The following is a 19,818-nucleotide window of genomic DNA, read 5'->3' as shown; positions in this document are numbered from 1 at the left end:
CCCCTGCCGTGAAGTTGACCGCTCTAGCAGCACGGTGCCATTCTTTTATCTGACCGGTGCTGTGAGAGGTTTCTCTGAATCTCCCATACTACTAGCTGCCGCCTTGTAGATAGAATACCTTGTCAACATGGGACCCAAGGTACGTAGCTATGTTTCACTATTTATCCACGTCTTGTGGTGTTACTGGGTGTCTTGTTGAATGTTTTTCATATTTAACAGTTGCACTGAAAAATGATTTATAAAATTATGTGTTTGTATATGTTGCACTTTTAAAGGGGACGTCAAACTTTCTCGGTTTACCATTTTCACAATTTCATTCTTTGAAAATAGTGTATCTCTGTTGCGTCATGTTACTATGAATAGCATACCTGAAAAGTTATGTTTTCAGTTTTACGGTCTTATCTTAATGAGATATGTAAACTGATATTTCCCCTCTAAGACGATTATGATAAATAGGCATGGAAAATAGATATGTTGCTAGGTTACCATTAAGCTTATCGTTCAAGTTTGGCCCCCTGCACAAACTTGGTTCAGGATAAACCCCATAATTATCACTTTCTTAACACACGCGTCAAACCGGGCTTGAGCAATGGCTCCTGCCAACTGACAGTTATATATTTATATTCAGGGGTGTAGTCTTACTCTATTTACGTTATATGGCGTTATCAATGTAACTCTCTATTGCCACTGCCGAGACTCCCGAATCAGCATGTGTCTCGTTCAGTACACGCCAACTAACACAAGTCTGGGGGATAAACAAGTGAGAGCATAGCTCGTGATTCCATTTACATACTTCCACAGCGTGCATCATACCTCGATGCCAGGCACATCTTTTAGCTCACTAAATATCACATCAAGCATGTGAGCGTGTAAAAAACGTCGTGTGCAGGGTGTGACGTTACGATGCGTGGGAGACTGCCAGGGACGTACGCGTGTTGATGCCGTCAGCGTTACAGACATGCAGGGTTCACGTGTTGCAGTGTGTGCTTGTGGTTATGTAATTGTGTAAGTATTAGGAGGAATTGATGCGTATGTCAGCAGATTGTCAGATACCAACGCCCAACACTGCCCCGTGTTTCACCAGTTACCTCCCTTGATGTTATATATTAACGTGACATTTTGAAGGCTACGGGTGGGGTCTCAGTACTGACATTTGGATAATAAAACCCGTAGTCTTATAGAGTTGTAAACAGTTGGATCGTCGATATATACCAGGATAGTTTGGATAGTCTTAATACAGTCAGATGATACCGGTTTCGGGGATATTAGTAAGATGGTACGCCAGGGGCGGTTCCAGGGTTTTGGAGAAGGGAGGTGCACATAAATCATGAAATCGAAAGTTTAGGAGGAAATGCTCCTCACTGAATCCCCTTTTTTCTCTCTCTGGATCCGCCCCTGTACGGATATCAGAGATGGTGCAGTCAGAGGATTTGGATATCGGGGATGGTTACTTGGGCACGCCAGAAACGTATGATTGTGGGTTCGAAACCCGGTTTGCCCCTATTACGTTTGTTGGTTTGTCAGCACCATACCCGGGCTGGTGGGTTTCACCACAGGGGTACACGTATCAGACCTGCTTCACTTTGGACGTTCCTCTTACCCCTACTGATTGAACTTGAATACTGTTAAACACGGCGTTACACAAACTCACTCACTCATCTTCTCTCACTTTACCTTTTAAAGAAAGAACGATAGCGGATTCATAATCTTGCACGATGTCTGTTGCTGGTATTGAGTGATGATCCATAATCGCTGCGTGACTGCTATCGCGCTGAGTATTCACTCTATAACACCATCTGACGGACATATTTCACACTTCGTGAGTTTATGCCCATCTACCACTACTTGACATCTCGCAGCTGACCGGTGCCAATGACCTTGGCCACCGACACATTCCAACTGTCGAACAGCAGTTATCTCCCCTGTGATGGTATTTCCAGAACCATGAACTTGGGCGTGGAATGTTAACGTGATATTTATGGGCAGCAGATAAGTTAACGATGGACACAAGTGACCATTAGTCAAGTTAATGACCAGTTTATGCTGCAACTAGTGTTTGGGTTACCAACACAGGATGCTGATAGAGCGTATATAGACTCCTGTTGTTGAAATCATTTCATCTCTGGCAGGATGGAATCTGTATGTTTGTAGATTGAATTCCCGGGTGTTAAATGCCTGACTGACCAAGCTGGAACAGTCCAACAGACACAACTGTTTCTCTATGCCTGAAATACGACTCAGCGAACACATTCCAAAAGACTGAGTCCTGTCTACATGTACTTCCACCTCTATGGCTGCGGTGCCACTTTCCATTAGTCAGAGATACTAGCTAGCTAGTATAGAGTGACCACCCGATGACCATTCTGCTAATGTAGACTGACCAGACGTCTGGATAGAGTAGTCTTCGTTCAGAGTGTGTTGTATTCAAAGTTAAACATGTTTGTACACTTAAGAGACAACAAAACATGATAATGTAACGTACATAGGGTTTTTGGAAGCAATCACTGCGAACCACAACCAGACTTCACTGAACCTGGTGTAACGAGGGAACGCTCCAAGACCTACACTAGATATTACTTTACGATTAACACATCATTCATATAGGTGTATCAGCCCCCACACCTCCCTAACACACACATCAACCTCACCACCACCGGGGTGGTTCAAGAGGAGTTTCACCATCAACTATGAGGTAAGGGGATCGGGTGGTCAATAACTTTGTCATCGTATCCTCACGACAAGAAATGTTTCACAAGTCCTTAACCCATTCTATGTAGTCACTCCTCATTCGTAGAAGACCAACTAGAAAGGTCCCTTCACTGCCTGTACTGTGCAACATACACCGTCACTGTGGCTTCCCCAGTCCTTCATTCAGGACCAGTTACCATTAGTTCCAGTGTACACATTACACAGTATGAGCTAGTGCTATTAGCTTCGTATAATTATCTGTAATATATACACACTTAATTCTAGTCGTATTTATGTTTGCGGCTTTTAGGGTTAACAGACACCACGTGGCAGGAATGTAGCGTCTGGCGCACTAAGTACTGATAAGTGGGATAAGTAACTACCATCACCACTGCCTTGGCTGTTAATCACTCCTCTATTAATACTGCCACATCTTACACATAAACGTATATTATTGCTACTACTACTACTACTGTTACTACACCTGCTACATCTACTACTAGTGTTACTACACACCTGCTACAGCTACTACTACTGTTACTACACCTGTTACAGCTACTACTGTTACTGCTGCTACTACTACTGCTACACCTGCTACTACTACTGTTACTACACCTGCTACAGTTACTACTACTGTTACTACACCTGCTACAGCTACTACTACTGTTACTACACCTGCATCTACTACTACTGTTACTACACCTGCTACAGCTACTACTACTGTTACTACACCTGCTACAGCTACTACTACTGTTACTACACCTGCTACAGCTACTACTACTGTTACTACACCTGCTACAGCTACTACTGCTGCTCAACTACTGTTACTATGCTACAACTACTACTACCGTTACTACACCTGTTACTACTACTACTACTGTTACTACACCTGCTACTACTACTACTGTTACTACTGCTGCTACAGCTACTACTACTGCTACAGCTACTACAGCTACTACCACTACTACTACTACTACTACTTCTAATGCACTATTGCTGTTGTTACTGCTACTATTCTAAGTTGTTCTGCTACTGTTGCTATATAGACCACGAACACCAATGTCACTACCGCTGTGTCTACTGTTGCTATTACCACCGTGTTATGCTGACTGACAACTGACTGTATTATTATAATCACTGATATTATTACTAACAGCTGCCATCATATCGTTTTCTATGCTGCTGCTGCTGCTACTACTACTATTGCTGCTGCTGCTACTAAAACTACTGTGGCGGTGGGTAGCCTAGTGGTTAAAGCGTTAGCTCGTCAAGCCGAAGACCCGGGTTCGATTCCCCACATGGGTACAATGTGTGAAGCCCATTTTTGGTGTCCCCCGCCGTGATATTGCTGGAATACTGCTAAAAGCGGCGTAAAACCATACTCACTCACCCACTACTACAGCATCGAAGTCAGTAACCACACTGTTACTATAAATACAGATGCACAGAATCCCCCACTACACAACGTTTAACACAACACTCCGATGACACGCCACAGTTGCGTATAGAACTCAATACCTATACTAGTCGACAGCTACAACCCCTACACCCATCGCTACAACAGTCCCCGCTACTGAGATGTAACAAATCCACATCACACTTGCTTTCACCCGACAGACGGAGTCTGCTGTTGTAATCCGTTACCATGGCAACTAATGAGGCTCACAGTTGAAATATCAGATTCCAAAACGTGCAGTGGTGTTAAATTCTCTGGCATATTTGAACCATGTTCAACCTTCCTCCTAAAATTCCGTCTCCCTTTCAAGGCCGACGAGGTTGATTACCACAGATAACCCAGACAACTCGACTACCAGATCCAGCTGACTGAGCCAATTAGACAGAGCTAATCAGTTCATTAGTAGCCCGCGCATCGGTGCTGGAACACTTGTCGTCCATGTGTTGTGGAGTGTCGGAGTGACGGGGCTCTGTATTGTAGCGCTGTATCGTAACTAACTTCCATAGGTCGTTGTGATGTAGGTGGAATATCGCTGGTCTGTCTCACAGTCCCTCAACCACATTATGTCCCCTACTGCCTAGCCCTCCCTGCAATGCTGAAGCCCTAAATGTAGCAAGTCCAGATTCCCTCAAACACAGGACCTGAATGTCCCAACTCACTGGGGCTCCTTTTAATTCAAATGGGTTTATTTGTCACTATCATATATTCAGGGCCTAAGCGTTTGTCTAGAATATCGCTGATTCTGGCGTAAACTAAGAAACACACAGTCCTTTGGGTGCCATTTAGTCTGTCGTACAGACCCTGAAGCAAATATATCCAAGAAAGCCCACGCAAGTCTAGAAAATGTGGCAAGTCTAGATTTCCTCAGCTTCTGAAAATGAAGAAAGTCTCAGGGCTCCTTTTCATTATATATATATTTTTTTTACTATGAACTTTTTTCAGTAAAATATGTTCATTTCAGAGACTAGTTGTTAGTCTAGGTGCCATTTAGAAGTTGGTGTGATGAACAAGGGTGATGGAAATATAACTTCTTTATTACAATATATGCGGTGCTTCTGTGTATATGCTAACACCGTACTTTGCATTTATTTTAAAAAGGATGTGTATCAATAGATCTTGTTGTTGATTGTTGTGGATTTCTCTAGCTTACGAAACATAAACGTTGCTAGGCTGATGATCTAATGTTTGGTGGTCTTGAAGACGCTGAAAGTACCTGAAGACAGGAAACATTTTTGGATGTATATATATAGAATATAATTATTTTGTCTTTAATAAACAACGACAACCTTGAACTGACACATCAGAAACCTATAGAGAAGCAGAGAGACACATCAGATTGGCTCTACAATGTGGCCTGCATCAATTACTGAATAGATACTTCGATTTAACATGCTTAGAAGAAACATCTGATGTAAACGTATCTCCATGGTAGCAGGATGTGAGCACGTGTATTTTACGCTCCTACCTTGAGGCACACTGGGCGTGAAACACAATTACAGAATATTTTAACATTTGTATGACATTTAAACAAAATACATATTTCGACGTAGATCCCTTCCCTGAGTCAGCACAGAGGCAAAACCGTTGGTTCCAGGGGCCCTCCCTCACCCTCACCCCACTCCTACCCACCACACCCACCCACAGTGTGAGCTATCATGTTGTGTTAACATAGCCCGGTGAGATGATGTCTACCATCTTCCTTTGATAGGCCGCTGCTGCAGGTGCAACTGTGCCAGCAAGTGATAACAGCTGTTACTAGTGGGTCACGTGACTGTAACGAAATGTACTCGGCGGGATTCGAACTGTGCCAGGATGAATCATCATCACCTAGAGGTGATGGAAAACATTCAGTTACCGCCTGTATACTATTGGCCGGGCCCATCAGTTTACACACTAGGTAATATAGCCTGGCTTATCATGTAGCCCCCATATCTTCAGTCGCCTATAGCTAAATATCACATATAAATATCTGTGTAAATGCCTGCGTGAGAGGTTTAAGATAAGATAAGATAAGATAATACTTAATTACCCAAGAGGGAATTTTGTGTACATCAGAGGTAAATGACATGTTAAAACAGAGAGCACAACACAAACAGACATACAAACATATACAGTAATATTTAACACATCCAAAGCAATAGCACATGTAGAACGTATGTGTGTGTGCGCGCGTGCGTGCGTGCGTGTTTTTGTCAAATTTGATACGTCAATGACTAGTACACTTGAAGTTATATCCTGACTGTACTTATCGTACATTCGTCATTCATCGTCATATGAGCGAAATATTCTCAAGCACGACGTTAAACCCAATTTCACCTCACTTATCGTACATGGTGTTGTATATAATTATTTATTCCTCAAACTACTCACACCAACCAAGCCAGGTACCTTGAGTACTAAATACCTGCCCCTAATTTGAGCAGATTGATGAGGATACGTAATAATTAAATGCTCTATGACTGGGTAATAAACGATTCAAGTCAAATGATCGTCTAGCGAGGAACATCCCCCCGTCCATGCACTCATCTCCATTCCCAACCCCCCACCCCCACCGCCTGCTGAATCAACGTCTCCCCACATACGTAGAATACACCATCATTCGACCCCAGTTTCACAAGAGGGAGAAAATAGCTGCATTTTCGTGACATTTGGCCATGTTTTATCTCAGCTTTGGTCCCAAAATAGCTTCGTCTGTGAGGAAAGTTTCGGATGATGAGAGAAAGAGCTGCCAGATGTCTCATCTATTTCTCTGTACAAGCACTACGTATGGTACGGTTCATTGCTGTAGTAAAGCCTTAGGACTTTACTTAATCGCTGTATCAATAGCGCTTACATTGCTGCTGTCAAAATATAGGATTATAACAGACGTGTAAATGTATTCCTGAAATACAAACAGACAGAGATGGCAATATTCACCACACTGTAACAATGGTCAAATTTCAATAATAGGCTGATTATCCGGGGTAGAATGGTGTTGATGTATTCTGGATAATATCGAAAAAAAACCATGGCACCACATGTCGTAAACAAAGTTTGTCTATTCGAGTTGTCTTAATTCGGAATTCAGGTATTCGTAACTGTACCTGGAAGCACATATATTTACCCACACCTTCGTTACATGATACATGGGTTGATGGAAAGTGTATATTTGTGTATAGCTACGAATTCCTGTTGTTCCTGTTATGATCAGATGGTATAGGGAATGCAAGCTATTTTACCTTGAGTTTTACACTCCTTGTTGAAATGAAATGACTTGTGCTTCATTTATCGGGATAATAACCTGAGCATGATTCTACATGAAGTCTAATAGTACATTACGTGTTTCTACCATTTTCTTGGCACCACAGGCATATTGCCAAATATAGAGCCTTTTTTTGCTATACACTGTGGTTGTTATGGGAACAATTCCCACTATATCAACTTTTTGACAATACTTCGTTTCAACGGTGGTTTAGTCTGTTACACAGTTCCTGAACCACAATATTTTCCCTGTTGCCTAGCCCTCCATCCAATGTTAAATCCCTAAATGAAGCAAGTCTATATTTCCCCTGAATCTCTCAACTCACTGGGGCTCCTTTTCAGTTTAAATTGGTTTATTTGTTACTATCAAAATTATAAGTATTCAGGGAGTAAGCGTTAGTGTAAAGGTGGTTGAGCTGGAGTCAGTTCGCTTTATGGGAGCCGTGGCTGTCGTGCAGCGATATCCTCAACATCCACACTGCAGCCACATGAACCAGATGTTCCCCGAGATAAAGCACTGTTGAAACGTGAAGGAACTGATAAGGGAATACATTGAACATAGCATAATCTCTGGCTTTGATGGTTGCTCTTTTTTCGTAACGAAATTCAATATTGAGCCCCTGTTAAGAACATGCATTTTGTGTTACGCCTTCAGAATAACATCACATTTATAAAACATCCGGTCGTGTTTCATACTTCATCAGTATCCCAGCATCTGTTGTAATGGCACCATGGCAGCCGATCGTGTACGGCGGTTGTTATGGGTTGGGCAATTATCGTGAACACCCGGTGTCAATTATCCCTATGCCATATATGGTCATTTTAATATCAATATTTTAATGTCATTCTGTTCCAAATACTTCAATTGTACTGCGTCAAATTCAAGGTCAACATGCGCTTGATTTATCCGCCCAGGACAACGCCCACTGTGTATGAAACGAATGTTTGATTAATCCTGGAAACATGTAAATTCCTATTTCCATGTCAAGAGACTAGTCCTTCTTCCATATAGGAAGAATTTCTTTCAGCGATCAACCCTATTACTCTGCTTGTTTACATAGATCTGTTTACCCACTTTCTAACTGTGGTTAGAATTGATATTCAGCAACACATTGTAATCGTGCTCCATGACATGTCATCGTATCTCCCAGATCTCGTAGATCCATCTTCGTGATGCCAAACACTGGTGATTGTCTGGTCCAGACTCGACTATGTACAGCCCACCGTCTAGTCTGTCTCACAGTCCCTGAACTACATTATTTTCCCTACAGCCTAGCCTTCCCTGTAGTGCTAAAGCCCTAAACGAAGCAAGTCTAGATTTCCCCAGGTTCAGAGACTAAGCCTTAGTCTACCCACCGTCATACAGCTGGAATATATCTGTGTTAAACAAGAAACACACAGACCTTCTGGGCCAACACAGCTAATACCTACATATGGAAGTGCTGTCCTTCATACATCACTGCAAACACCTTGAAGAAGAGCTGTTTCAGTTACTGTTACTGTTTCACCATATTTTGTGCCATACGATCCTTTACTGTTTACAAACACATGTCCACATCTTCAGAATCAGAGCATCGTTCTTACTCTTTCTTCGCCAACACCTTCTGGAAGAACCTGCAGCTGGGAAGTCGTTCTTTATTCCCTGTAGTGTGTTGGGTGACGTTGTAGTGTCAAGGTGAACAACGCACACATTACTGCCTCTTTCTGTTGTCAAGGTCAGCCATTTAATCATAATACCAGGATCTCGAGTTTGTATATCCTGACAAGGACAGTTAAAGGTGAGAGTTCACCAGAAAGTGGTTTCAGTAGGATATGGCTGTAATGTTCGTAGCAAAATATTTTGAACATACTCACGCATTAATATGCGGATATTCATAACTGAGTAAACAGTCTGTTACTTCAGCAGCGAAAAAACTCCCTGTATATATATTGTTTGTAATATACAAATACTCGCCTAAATGGCAGCTGGGGTTTATATAACAGTCATACCAAAACATTTTATTTATAGAATAGCCAGTAGCAGTAGTAGTAGTAGTAGTAGTAATAGTAGTAGTAGTAGTAGTAGTAGTAGTAGTAGTAGTAGTAGTAGTAGTAGTAGTAGTAGTACATGTGATTACCGTTGTACATGTTATTTCCTTACCAGTAGACATAATGTAGCTGTTGTGTACGTGATTAAGTCGGGATCGGGCAAACTAGTGGTTGAAAGCATGAACACTGAGGTTTGTTGCATACCTTCCCCATCCCCATTTCAGTCTCCCCACAAGCACTACAAGCCAATTCTGCCTTGGGGCTATTCCAAGAATAGTCAACACACAACGTTCGTGCAAAATGAAAAGCATTTTATTGTAATTAGACATTTGGTACACAGTTTTGTTATCTAGTTTAAATACAAGCTGGTGAATGCCGTCAGATTGTGTGACAGTCACATGAACCAGTAAAACGGGTGAAGATAGCTCCAGTAGATTCCCCACCCCATGGCCGAGATAACTTATAAAACTAATGCGACTACAGCAACAGTTCAACCATGACAGAAGTCTTGTACGTATACATATAACAGTTTCTACATAGACACACGGACACCAGCAGTGGTCAGATGTCTGCTGACCAGATGACCATCAAGGCGGTTGTATTCCCCTGACTCCATTGATGATGTAGTCACTGACATTTCCCTTCCATTTGATGCTGGTGACTACAAAGACTGAACTAACGTCACCAATCTGAGCTTGTGAATTAGCATCTGGGAAATACGAGCAGACCTTTCAAAGTTATATCCTGCTTCGACGAATAAAGGAGTTTGTGTGCATTATCAGCGAATCAGTCTTTCCATTGATGTGTTAGCCTTTTGTATCTGATGTAAGAGCATTTTGTGATAATGGTTAATTGCAGTTGCCTGTGTGCCGATCCGCCATTCATATCTCTTCTTTTACCTTTTATGTTTGGACTTCACAGCTAATATTAAACATTTGATGTGATGACGGTTCAGGAAAGAATATGGCTTACATTATTAACTATCAGAGTATCAGGGAAAGTGGGTGAGCGATAATGGTTTTATTCAAGTTTCATGGGAAGGCGTTTTGCTTTCAACTTCGTGTATAAATCATTTTTTCACCATCGGAGGACAGGAATGGTTGACATAGAATGTATTCATTAAATATGGGAAGTCTCATTCAGCATAATGCACGATATAAATTCATCATCTTAACAATGTCCATTCATAATGCACGATTTCACACATATGTACTGACTGGCACTTACGTTTTGATAGGAAAATTGTTTTAAATCCGCTTCTACATTTTTCAAACTCGTGGAATTATCATCACTGATTTATGTAAGAAACTTACACATAAGACAAGATTTGGACACTGTTACGATGTCTAAAATGCAACAACATGTAGTTGATTGATACATAAACAAGCTTAATGTCGTCATCTAGACATCGTAACAACGTTATGACATCGTAGTTATGACTCGTGTTGGGAATTAGTTAGACAATCATGTAAAACCTAGATCTCATCTAACAAATTCAAACAGAAATACTTAATCCAGGATTTATTGTCTTGAAAAACGTCATAGGTTTTTCTTTTCCTCGCCATTTCAGGAATCGTTTGTGTTCGATCATCTTAAACAGTGTTCCACGGCCCTCCTGTTTTCACGTAGACTAACGCGTAGCCTCTGAATATACATACACTAACCGCCAAAAGAAACGTTACCCTCTTACCTTTTATGAATTACTGAAAAACTATCAAAGACTTGTTAGAAGGTATTAGTTTACAAGTAGGCTTAACAACACAGCCTTATACAACAGACGAAAATAAATTATCAAATCCATTCCATGCCGAAATAAAACAATAACAGTTATTTTGATGTCCAAAAGAAAGGTTGAAATAAAATTCTGCTTTGGGACAATGATAAACTATTTAAAGTCACCATTTTCAACTATTAAAACAAGAAACAACTGTTGTAGAGTGTGTAAAATTGTAAAATAATCAAGCAGTATTTGCATCCATTTCACATGTAGAATGATTCTATAGGGTATGTAGAGGGCCTAGAATACGTGATATGATACACAAGTACGAGAAATATGCCACGCTTAACAGCTGAAGAGAGAGAAAGAGCCATTGGGATGGTGCAGATGGGGTCGACATACAATGCTGTTGCCAACGCCCTCGGATGCCACCGTATCACGGTTATAAGGCTTATTCGGGGCTTCAGACAGACTGGGATCACCGTAAACAGACCAAGAAGTGGACGTCCACGCATCACAACCCCAGCTGAACATAGGTACCCCGTCATTAAGGAAGGAGGGTGACGTTTCTTTGGCGTTTCGTGTATATACATATTTTGATAGAAACAAATAATTCATTTCAAACTGAAAGGAGTCCCCATGAGATTCAGAGATTCCAGAACCTGGGATGAACTAGTCTTGCTTCATTTAGGGTTTTAGCATGGCAGAATGGGCTGAGCGGGAGGTAAAATATTGTCGTTCAGGGACCTGTTAGACATTTTGAATCAGAAGATTGTCATGGAAACACGCTAACGTTTCTTTTATCGATGACAAAGGGTTAGCTAACTTTCCTACAGTGAGGCCGGTTCAAGGAAATATGTATGTAACAGGCTTAAATAGGTTGCACTGTATATTTCATTGTGTCAGCGAATCACGATCCTCACGTGTAAGAATCATACCTGGAATCGCCGGGGAAAGGGATTGCAGCAATGATTAAGGCAAGTGAATAATTTGGAGTTCTTTTGACTGACTTCTCAGATGGGCCGTATTCAACGAGATGATGGTGGAATGTATTTTGCACTCCAAACTAACCGTACGCCAATAGATGATGGTGGTCAGTTCGCTACCCACCACACTGGCAATACATCGTTTGATATGAACCTGTTAAAGAGGGTATATATACTAACGGGCAGGAGCACTCATCATGACGTATAGAACCAGTCTGGGAATGTCAAGAGGGGATCTGAATGGAAAGCTAACCCAGCCAAAGACATCTGAGAAATGTCAAAGACGTTCCCATCAGGAGGTCACCTAGGCCGTCGGTCTCTCCGGCAACAGCAAGTACCACACCTTGGTCACACCTGGATGTGGTAGTGATACACCTGCAGCAGACATCACCACACAGTTCACCTGTAACCTTTCACTTACAAAACACATGGCAATATAATAATGCTGGAAGTGTGGTGTCAATAACATCAAGTGCCCAACTCCTAAACACTGAAAGCCAAGAAAATAAATGTTTCACATCAGAAATATATTTTCAAAGGGACAAGTCACCAGACAAATGGCGGTAGTGCATTTCCAGCTAAGAAATGCAACTCATTTGTTAATCCTCGTTTAATATTGATTCACACTACTAACGTTAAAAAGAAATGTTTTTCCAGTATAACTTCATCAGAAGCCTTTCTCAAATGTATGTTACAAACTACCCAACATTCCAGTTACTTGCTATTTGTAGTCATGTATTTGGTTTGAGTTAATTCAACCACTGGCATCTTGACTCACAAACCTGGCTTGTTTCTACTCCCATTTTACAGTGTTCAGTACACTGTTACAAGTTGGTACCAGGAAGGTCAAGTCAATACCCTACATGGTAGAACTATGTCATCCAACAATACACGGTGTTCAGTCCTCTCTTTTCCAGTTAGTTTCTCGATGTATTTTGAGAATGTGAACAGTTCTGGGCTGGGCTGTGGTAGAGTTTTGGGTCTGTGTATTTTCCCGCAAGTATTGTTCGCCTGCAGTTGCCACACCGATTCCCCAGACTCGAGCCGTCATGTTTACGTAGCCCTCCAACAATGTGAGGTTCTAATGTCCAGGTACACTGATCTGACGTTCATTTGTTGAACTCTTCTCTGGAGGAAGATAGGAATGTAAGGTATGATAATCACGTGACCAGATCATGTTTAAAAAAACACATTTCGCAAGATCTAGTGATAGGTACATTGAAACACAATGAATACATTGAAACACAATGAATACATTGAAACACAATGAATACATTGAAACACAATGAATACATTGAAACACAATGAATACATTGAAACACAATGAATACATTGAAACACAATGAATACATTGAAACACAATGAATACATTGAAACACAATGAATACATTGAAACACAATGAATACATTGAAACACAATGAATACATTGAAACACAAAAGAATACATTGAAACACAATGAATACATTGAAACACAATGAATACATTGAAACACAATGAATACATTGAAACACAATGAATACATTGAAACACAATGAATACATTGAAACACAATGAATACATTGAAACACAATGAATACATTGAAACACAATGAATACATTGAAACACAATGAATACATTGAAACACAATGAATACATTGAAACACAATGAATACATTGAAACACAATGAATACATTGAAACACAAAAGAATACATTGAAACACAATGAATACATTGAAACACAATGAATACATTGAAACACAAAGAATGAATACATTGAAACACAATGAATACATTGAAACACAATGAATACATTGAAACACAATGAATACATTGAAACACAATGAATACACTGAAACACAATGAATACACTGAAACACAATGAATACTTTTGACACTTTGATATATCATATTTGTATATGTGAAGGTAGTGTTGAGGGATGGAGAGGTGAAAGACACATGTGTGAGAATATCTGCCAGCAGAAATAAGACGACAGATTTACTACATGAAATAACCACAAACTGATACATCAACACCATTTTTCTGACAACATGGTGATGTCAGTCATGGATGCCAAGCTTGTATATAACGATGTCACTTTGCCATATCATTGGTACATTCGCCAGCATGAGGTACGTAAAGCGTCTACCGTATAAAGAAATCTGTACTCCTCAAATGATACAGAAAGAAGGAGCATGACAACACAGTCACACATGTATCTGAACTCTGGAAACATTCCGCTGTGAGGAATCAGTTACATGAATAATTCAGATGTTCGCAGTAGGTGCTCAGGTCACCGATTACTCCATGGGGATTCACAGGTAGTATCACACTAAGTAGGACCCGCATGATAAGTCGTAGGACCCGGATAATGAGTCGTAGGACCCGGATAATGAGTCGCAGGACCCGGATAATGAGTCGTAGGACCCGGATAATGAGTCGCAGGACCCGGATAATGAGTCGTAGGACCCGGATAATGAGTCGCAGGACCCGGATAATGAGTCGCAGGACCTGGATAATGAGTCGTAGGACCAGATAATGCGAGTCAAGTGGTTAAACGTGATCGGATCTGAATGCTACTGGTTGATAATACATGGTTATTATAGGTCATCATCTCAAGTCACATAACTGAGATGAGATGGCGACCATCTTTCCCTTCGCTTTATACCTGTATAGAATGACTGGTAGAACATAAATATTGGCACAACTGACCTGACTATAGATATGATATATACATGTGTGTAATGACAACCACGTGGTACAGCTGTACACAGGAAGGACCTGGCAGATAGCGGAAACAGGTGAATGTATAGTGCAACATATGGTGAAATGTACACCAGCTGAAATAACCAGGATTATCATTTCACATAAGGGTATGATGCAGCTACAAAATCAACAATAAAAGTCTTCTGTGAAGCGTAAAAATACTCAGAGTTGAACCTATAGTAAATGTACGACGAATGAACGCATTAACCTTAAGGCCAAACCACATCCCCGTGTAAAGTAATCTATAGAACCAGTTATACCACAGTCCCATTAGTGTGAGGTTTATCTGTCGTTATCTATTGTACGTCGTGCCAGACGTGGGCCAACCAAGAGGGAACCTGGCTTCAGCACGCGATCCTTCAACATGGCGAACAACGTCTGCTTGTACCTAACTTGTGGTGACTCACAAGGAAACGATTCTGTTCATGTATAGAATTAGATCAGACACAAACAAACCTTTGATGGGGTGATTTTCGTTTCTTAAATATCCTTTACAACAGTGCTGGCTCAGGATTACATGTGAATGTCCTTGACATAAGTACAAGTATTAGTAGCGATGGATGCCAGGGGTGCGCCTTGCTGCTGCTGCTGCTGATGATGATGATGATGAGAAAGGGTTGGGAAAGAAGGAGGGGCTACCTCCCTGCGCACCCGAACGTACGCTCACTGACGGACAGAGGCACGCACACATATGCACGCATTTCAATATGAAGTATTTTGCGGTAGGAGAATGGTTCAGTCAATATTTGGCAAGATTTTCACAAACTTTAGGAAACAATCAAACAATATGGTTATTTTGAAAATAAACATTGGTATCCGTTAAACGTGTGACAGGGTGATGGTGCATAGAAACATCGGAACAATTCAATCAAAAACAATTCTGTTCACTGTTATTCAAACAAATGTGACAGATGTGTGTTTCGGCATACATTGTAAGTCAACCCGTATCCTGCGAACACACATACTGATTGATAGCCCATATATCATACCTGATACAAACAATATACTCATGCCAATAATGGTTGTCATCCCCCTCCCACCCCAACCCCCACACCCCTCCAATTAAAAAAATAGAAGGGGGTGACAACCATTATTGGCATGGGTATATATTTCAGGCAGCGTGAACCAATGGCTCAGAAACTGACTGAAGTCACCTAAAGTACGTATAATACCCATCCTTGTTGCAGCGTGATGCCGAGCTGGAGAAACAGGCCCTGGACTGGGTGGAGGCCAACCTCGGGGAGGCCATCGACAGGAAGAAATCTTATGATGAAGTACTTAAAGACGGAATCATCCTCTGCAAGTAGGTTTTACAGTGCCAGTACTTCACCGTCGGCTCCACATGCCTTAAGTTGCAAAATAACCAAGTAAAGACGTATATACGCTGACATATAGTATTCCGCTTTGTCATAACCTTCTTATAACGTATCAGTTTCTCATCTTCTGGGAAAACAAGTGAGTTGACTATAGTCCATCTTGACGTCTCTAACAGAGTAGTTATTTATAATAGGTCGTGATCTTTCCTTCTGTGATAGAAAGTGGTTTTGTCTTCTGTGTCCTTGCCTTTGTTGTAGAAAGTGATCTTGTCATCTGTAGTAGGACATCATCTTGTCCCTGCGATCAAATGGGATCTTGCCTTCTGGTGAAGGGGAACTTCTTTCTGTGACATGAAGTGACCTTTCCTCCTATGATAGGACGTGACCTTTCTGTCTGCGACAGGATGTGCCTTTTAATGGACGTGTCCATTCCTTCTGTGATAAGACGTAGCTTTTCTTCTGTGATTGGCCTTGACCCCTCCGTCTATGATTGAACACGATTTGTTTTTCTCGACAGAATGATGAACAAGCTGAACCCTGGGTGTATCAAGAAGATCGACACAAAGGGAGGTGGCTTTGCTCTCATGCAAAACATCGAGAGGTTTTCCAACGCTGCCACCAAGTTCGGTGTTCCTCCCAATGAAGTGTTCCAGACAGTTGATCTCTGGGAAAAGAAGAACATTCCCCAGGTCACGCTCTGTATCCATGCGCTCGGCAGAATTGTAAGTGACATTTTACGTTTTCACTCGTATCCCTACTTGTGGTGATGTCACGCTCAGTAGTACCACAGGTTTATATGATCGCCGTCTGATGACCCCGAGCAAGGGACCCAGCCTATCGTGTGGCAGTGACACAATCATGGGGTCACGATTGGAGTTCGTCGATGTTTGAGCAAGCATGGTCTTCTTAGTTTTCCTTTTCTGTTGCTTATCAAGTGTTCACTAGAACTAATGCTTATATATAGGGCCAAGCAAAGACAATGGTTGAACCTAGTTGTTGAAGCATTTAATTCTACACTCACTCCTGCCTTGGATACATCATGTGAAGTCATTTTGTTTTCCCCTTGACTGATTGTACTGGAATATCGCTTAAGGCGATGTAAATCAATACTCACTCAAACGCCTAGAAGCCAAAAGCGAAAACATACAATATTGTAAACGTACTTATTTTCGCGTGGTGCAATTTTCGCGGAATTGACAGTTTAGACTACATCGCGCGGTCAATTATTCGCGCAATCAGTAATTGCCGGAACTGCCAGCTGTCTCTTTGGCCGCCACTAATAGCAGTGAAAACAAACAGAGTGGCTGAACCTGTCAGGCGGCATTTATTACTTACTCACAGGAAATCCCTATCTGTGCGACATACTAGTACACAGTAACCCGTTTACTCCCGGAAGAGATGAAAAACACATCAGTATTATGTTCCGAATTCTGACGATCTGACTTATTAACTTATACTGTATATGAAGCTCTTTGTGATTTCAAACAAGCCGGGTTGTTGTGAATGAGATGATTGAGTGTTAGTGACTATTCGCTTCATGATGATACGTTTGTATCTAAATGAATAAATAAAATACTGCTGTATTATTTCTTTCCGAGTCGTTTCGTGGTAATCTGTTTTGTATCAAACCATCTGTCATGTGACCAATTTCCATGGCGGCCACAACACACATTGCTGTTTTCGCTAATTCGGCGATGGGATTTGGCTCATTATTTAATTATGTTTTGGGAAATCCATTACAGCGACAGTTAAGTTTGATTCTTTATGCTACTATCAGTCGTCATTTTAAGATTCCCGTAGATTTCTGTCTTCAAACTTGATGTGTTATGGTAACAACTCAGGGGCGAGCGTGGCTAGACTGAATGAATGACAGGTTTATTCGCGGTGTATAAATTTTCGCGCTAAAATGTTTTGCGCGAAAAGCGCGAAAATAAAACCTGCGCGAAATATACTACGTTTACAATATTTTGTAATTCTCTCAGAATCTTAATCGTTCGGACAAATATATCTTTCATGTGACAAAGTATGTGAAAAGAGACATGTCTCAAATACGAAATGTGGTCATATTTCAGTGTCAAACGAAACCAGATTACAAAGGCCCAATGCTCGGACCCAAGATGGCGGACGAGAACAAGCGAGAGTTCACCGAGGCTCAGTTACTCGAGGCCAAGAACATTGTGAGCCTCCAGTATGGCAGCAACCAGGGAGCCTCCCAGGCCGGCATGAACATGGGCAAACCGAGGAGCATCAACGACTAGATGCACACATCCACAATAACTGATATATTGAATGTAAAGCTGAAAGGCAGGTGACCACGGATGGTCTAAAAGTCACAGAATTATTTAGTGAAAGATGACAGATAATCTATCTATTTTAACTGGACCTTTTAGGCTTGACTCACTGAAAGCGGTAGCCACTTTGATCTGGATTCCCAAACAGCTCTTTGTGTCCAGTCGTTCAAATTATTATCTTGTATAACAATCGGGCAGGTTATGACCGTCTTTATTCCACAGGTACCATGTCACAGTTACAAATAACACTAATAACAATCAGCATAGGGTAATGGGCATCAAAGCACTGTACCCTTTAAATATACCTTTCTGTGAGCATCTGCCTTTCTTTGTATCAAGTGAGCTTATGATACACTGAGTATGACTAGATGAGTATTATATAAAATGTACGCTTGTGAGTATATGAGTATAGTTATATACAGGTAGACCTGACTTATATCCATAGCCTAGTATAAACATGGTCATGTTGAAGGTGATCTAAACACACCAAAAAAGGTGATTTAATGACAACTATTTTATACTTTATCAAGTGTTGTGTTCAAATGCCTCATCTTAAAGGGAGTCTTCCAACAGCGTTTACATGGTGTCAAATTAAATTAAATTAAATTTAACATTGTTATTTTGATCCCTGTTTAGAATATCAAAAAGGGTTGCATAAATTTTTTAATGTTCTGTAAAGCATACCTCGAAGAGCCCCTTTAAGACCTTGTCAGCTTTCCACGTTTGCTGTGTAAATACTCTGTAGCTTTGTGTGATGTCTGGTATCGGTTAGTAATTTCAAATATTACTGATTTTATTGTCCTCTTTTGTCCAAATTCTTGTGTTTCATGTGAGGTTCACAAATCGAACTTGCAGACGATTTCTTTGTTTCGATGGTCTGTAAGGACGAGTTATTGTTTGTCCAGGGAAGGCCAATTTCTTTGATGTTCTGTTAACTAGTTGTACAGATAGCAGTATGTGTGATAAACCTATTTTTGTTTAAATATTTTGTCATCAGAATAGTTTTTTTGTAATTTATTTCATTTCGTAAAACAATTCTGTCTATTGAACTATTTTCTTCGATTAAACATCACACGAATTACTTTTGTTCTTTGTTAATACAAAATCACCTATAATAGATATATTGTACTGGTGTGTCGCTACAAGTGGGCCGCCATATAGCTGGAATACTGCTGAGTGCGGCGTTAAACAACAGCCAACCAAGGCTACAAGTATATTACAATGATGGCGTTGGATATGTTTTATCCTCGTACCAAGTGAAAAACATTTAAACAGCCTCTTAACAATGTCTTATTAGTCTGTATGAGGTCTGGTGTCATTTTATAATTGAATTAAGTTCTCTAATCGCT

General features: G+C 40.9%; 1 protein-coding gene across 1 annotated transcript; it reads left to right on the top strand.

Annotated features, from left to right (window-relative positions):
• Window positions 1-19,547, top strand: LOC124263155 (myophilin-like). Its single transcript, XM_046697722.1, has 4 exons — window positions 1-139; window positions 16,050-16,165; window positions 16,696-16,900; window positions 18,251-19,547. The coding sequence occupies exons 1-4, from the start codon at window positions 128-130 to the stop codon at window positions 18,434-18,436; spliced, it is 519 nt and encodes a 172-aa protein (XP_046553678.1). The 5' UTR covers window positions 1-127; the 3' UTR covers window positions 18,437-19,547.
• The last annotated feature ends 271 nt before the right edge of the window (window positions 19,548-19,818 follow it).

Source organism: Haliotis rubra, unplaced genomic scaffold (genome assembly GCF_003918875.1).
Source record: "Haliotis rubra isolate DU_JTF1 unplaced genomic scaffold, ASM391887v1 Scf87, whole genome shotgun sequence".
In the NCBI taxonomy this organism is placed as follows: domain Eukaryota; kingdom Metazoa; phylum Mollusca; class Gastropoda; order Lepetellida; family Haliotidae; genus Haliotis; species Haliotis rubra.
This window is presented reverse-complemented; position numbering and strand designations above follow the sequence as displayed.

Bases quoted from the DNA above. Each gene is read 5' to 3' on its own strand.
- LOC124263155 (XM_046697722.1), top strand. The intron at 16,166-16,695 runs GTAGGTTTTACA...TTTTCTCGACAG, and splicing joins GACGGAATCATCCTCTGCAA to AATGATGAACAAGCTGAACC. The intron at 16,901-18,250 runs GTAAGTGACATT...GTCATATTTCAG, and splicing joins TCCATGCGCTCGGCAGAATT to TGTCAAACGAAACCAGATTA.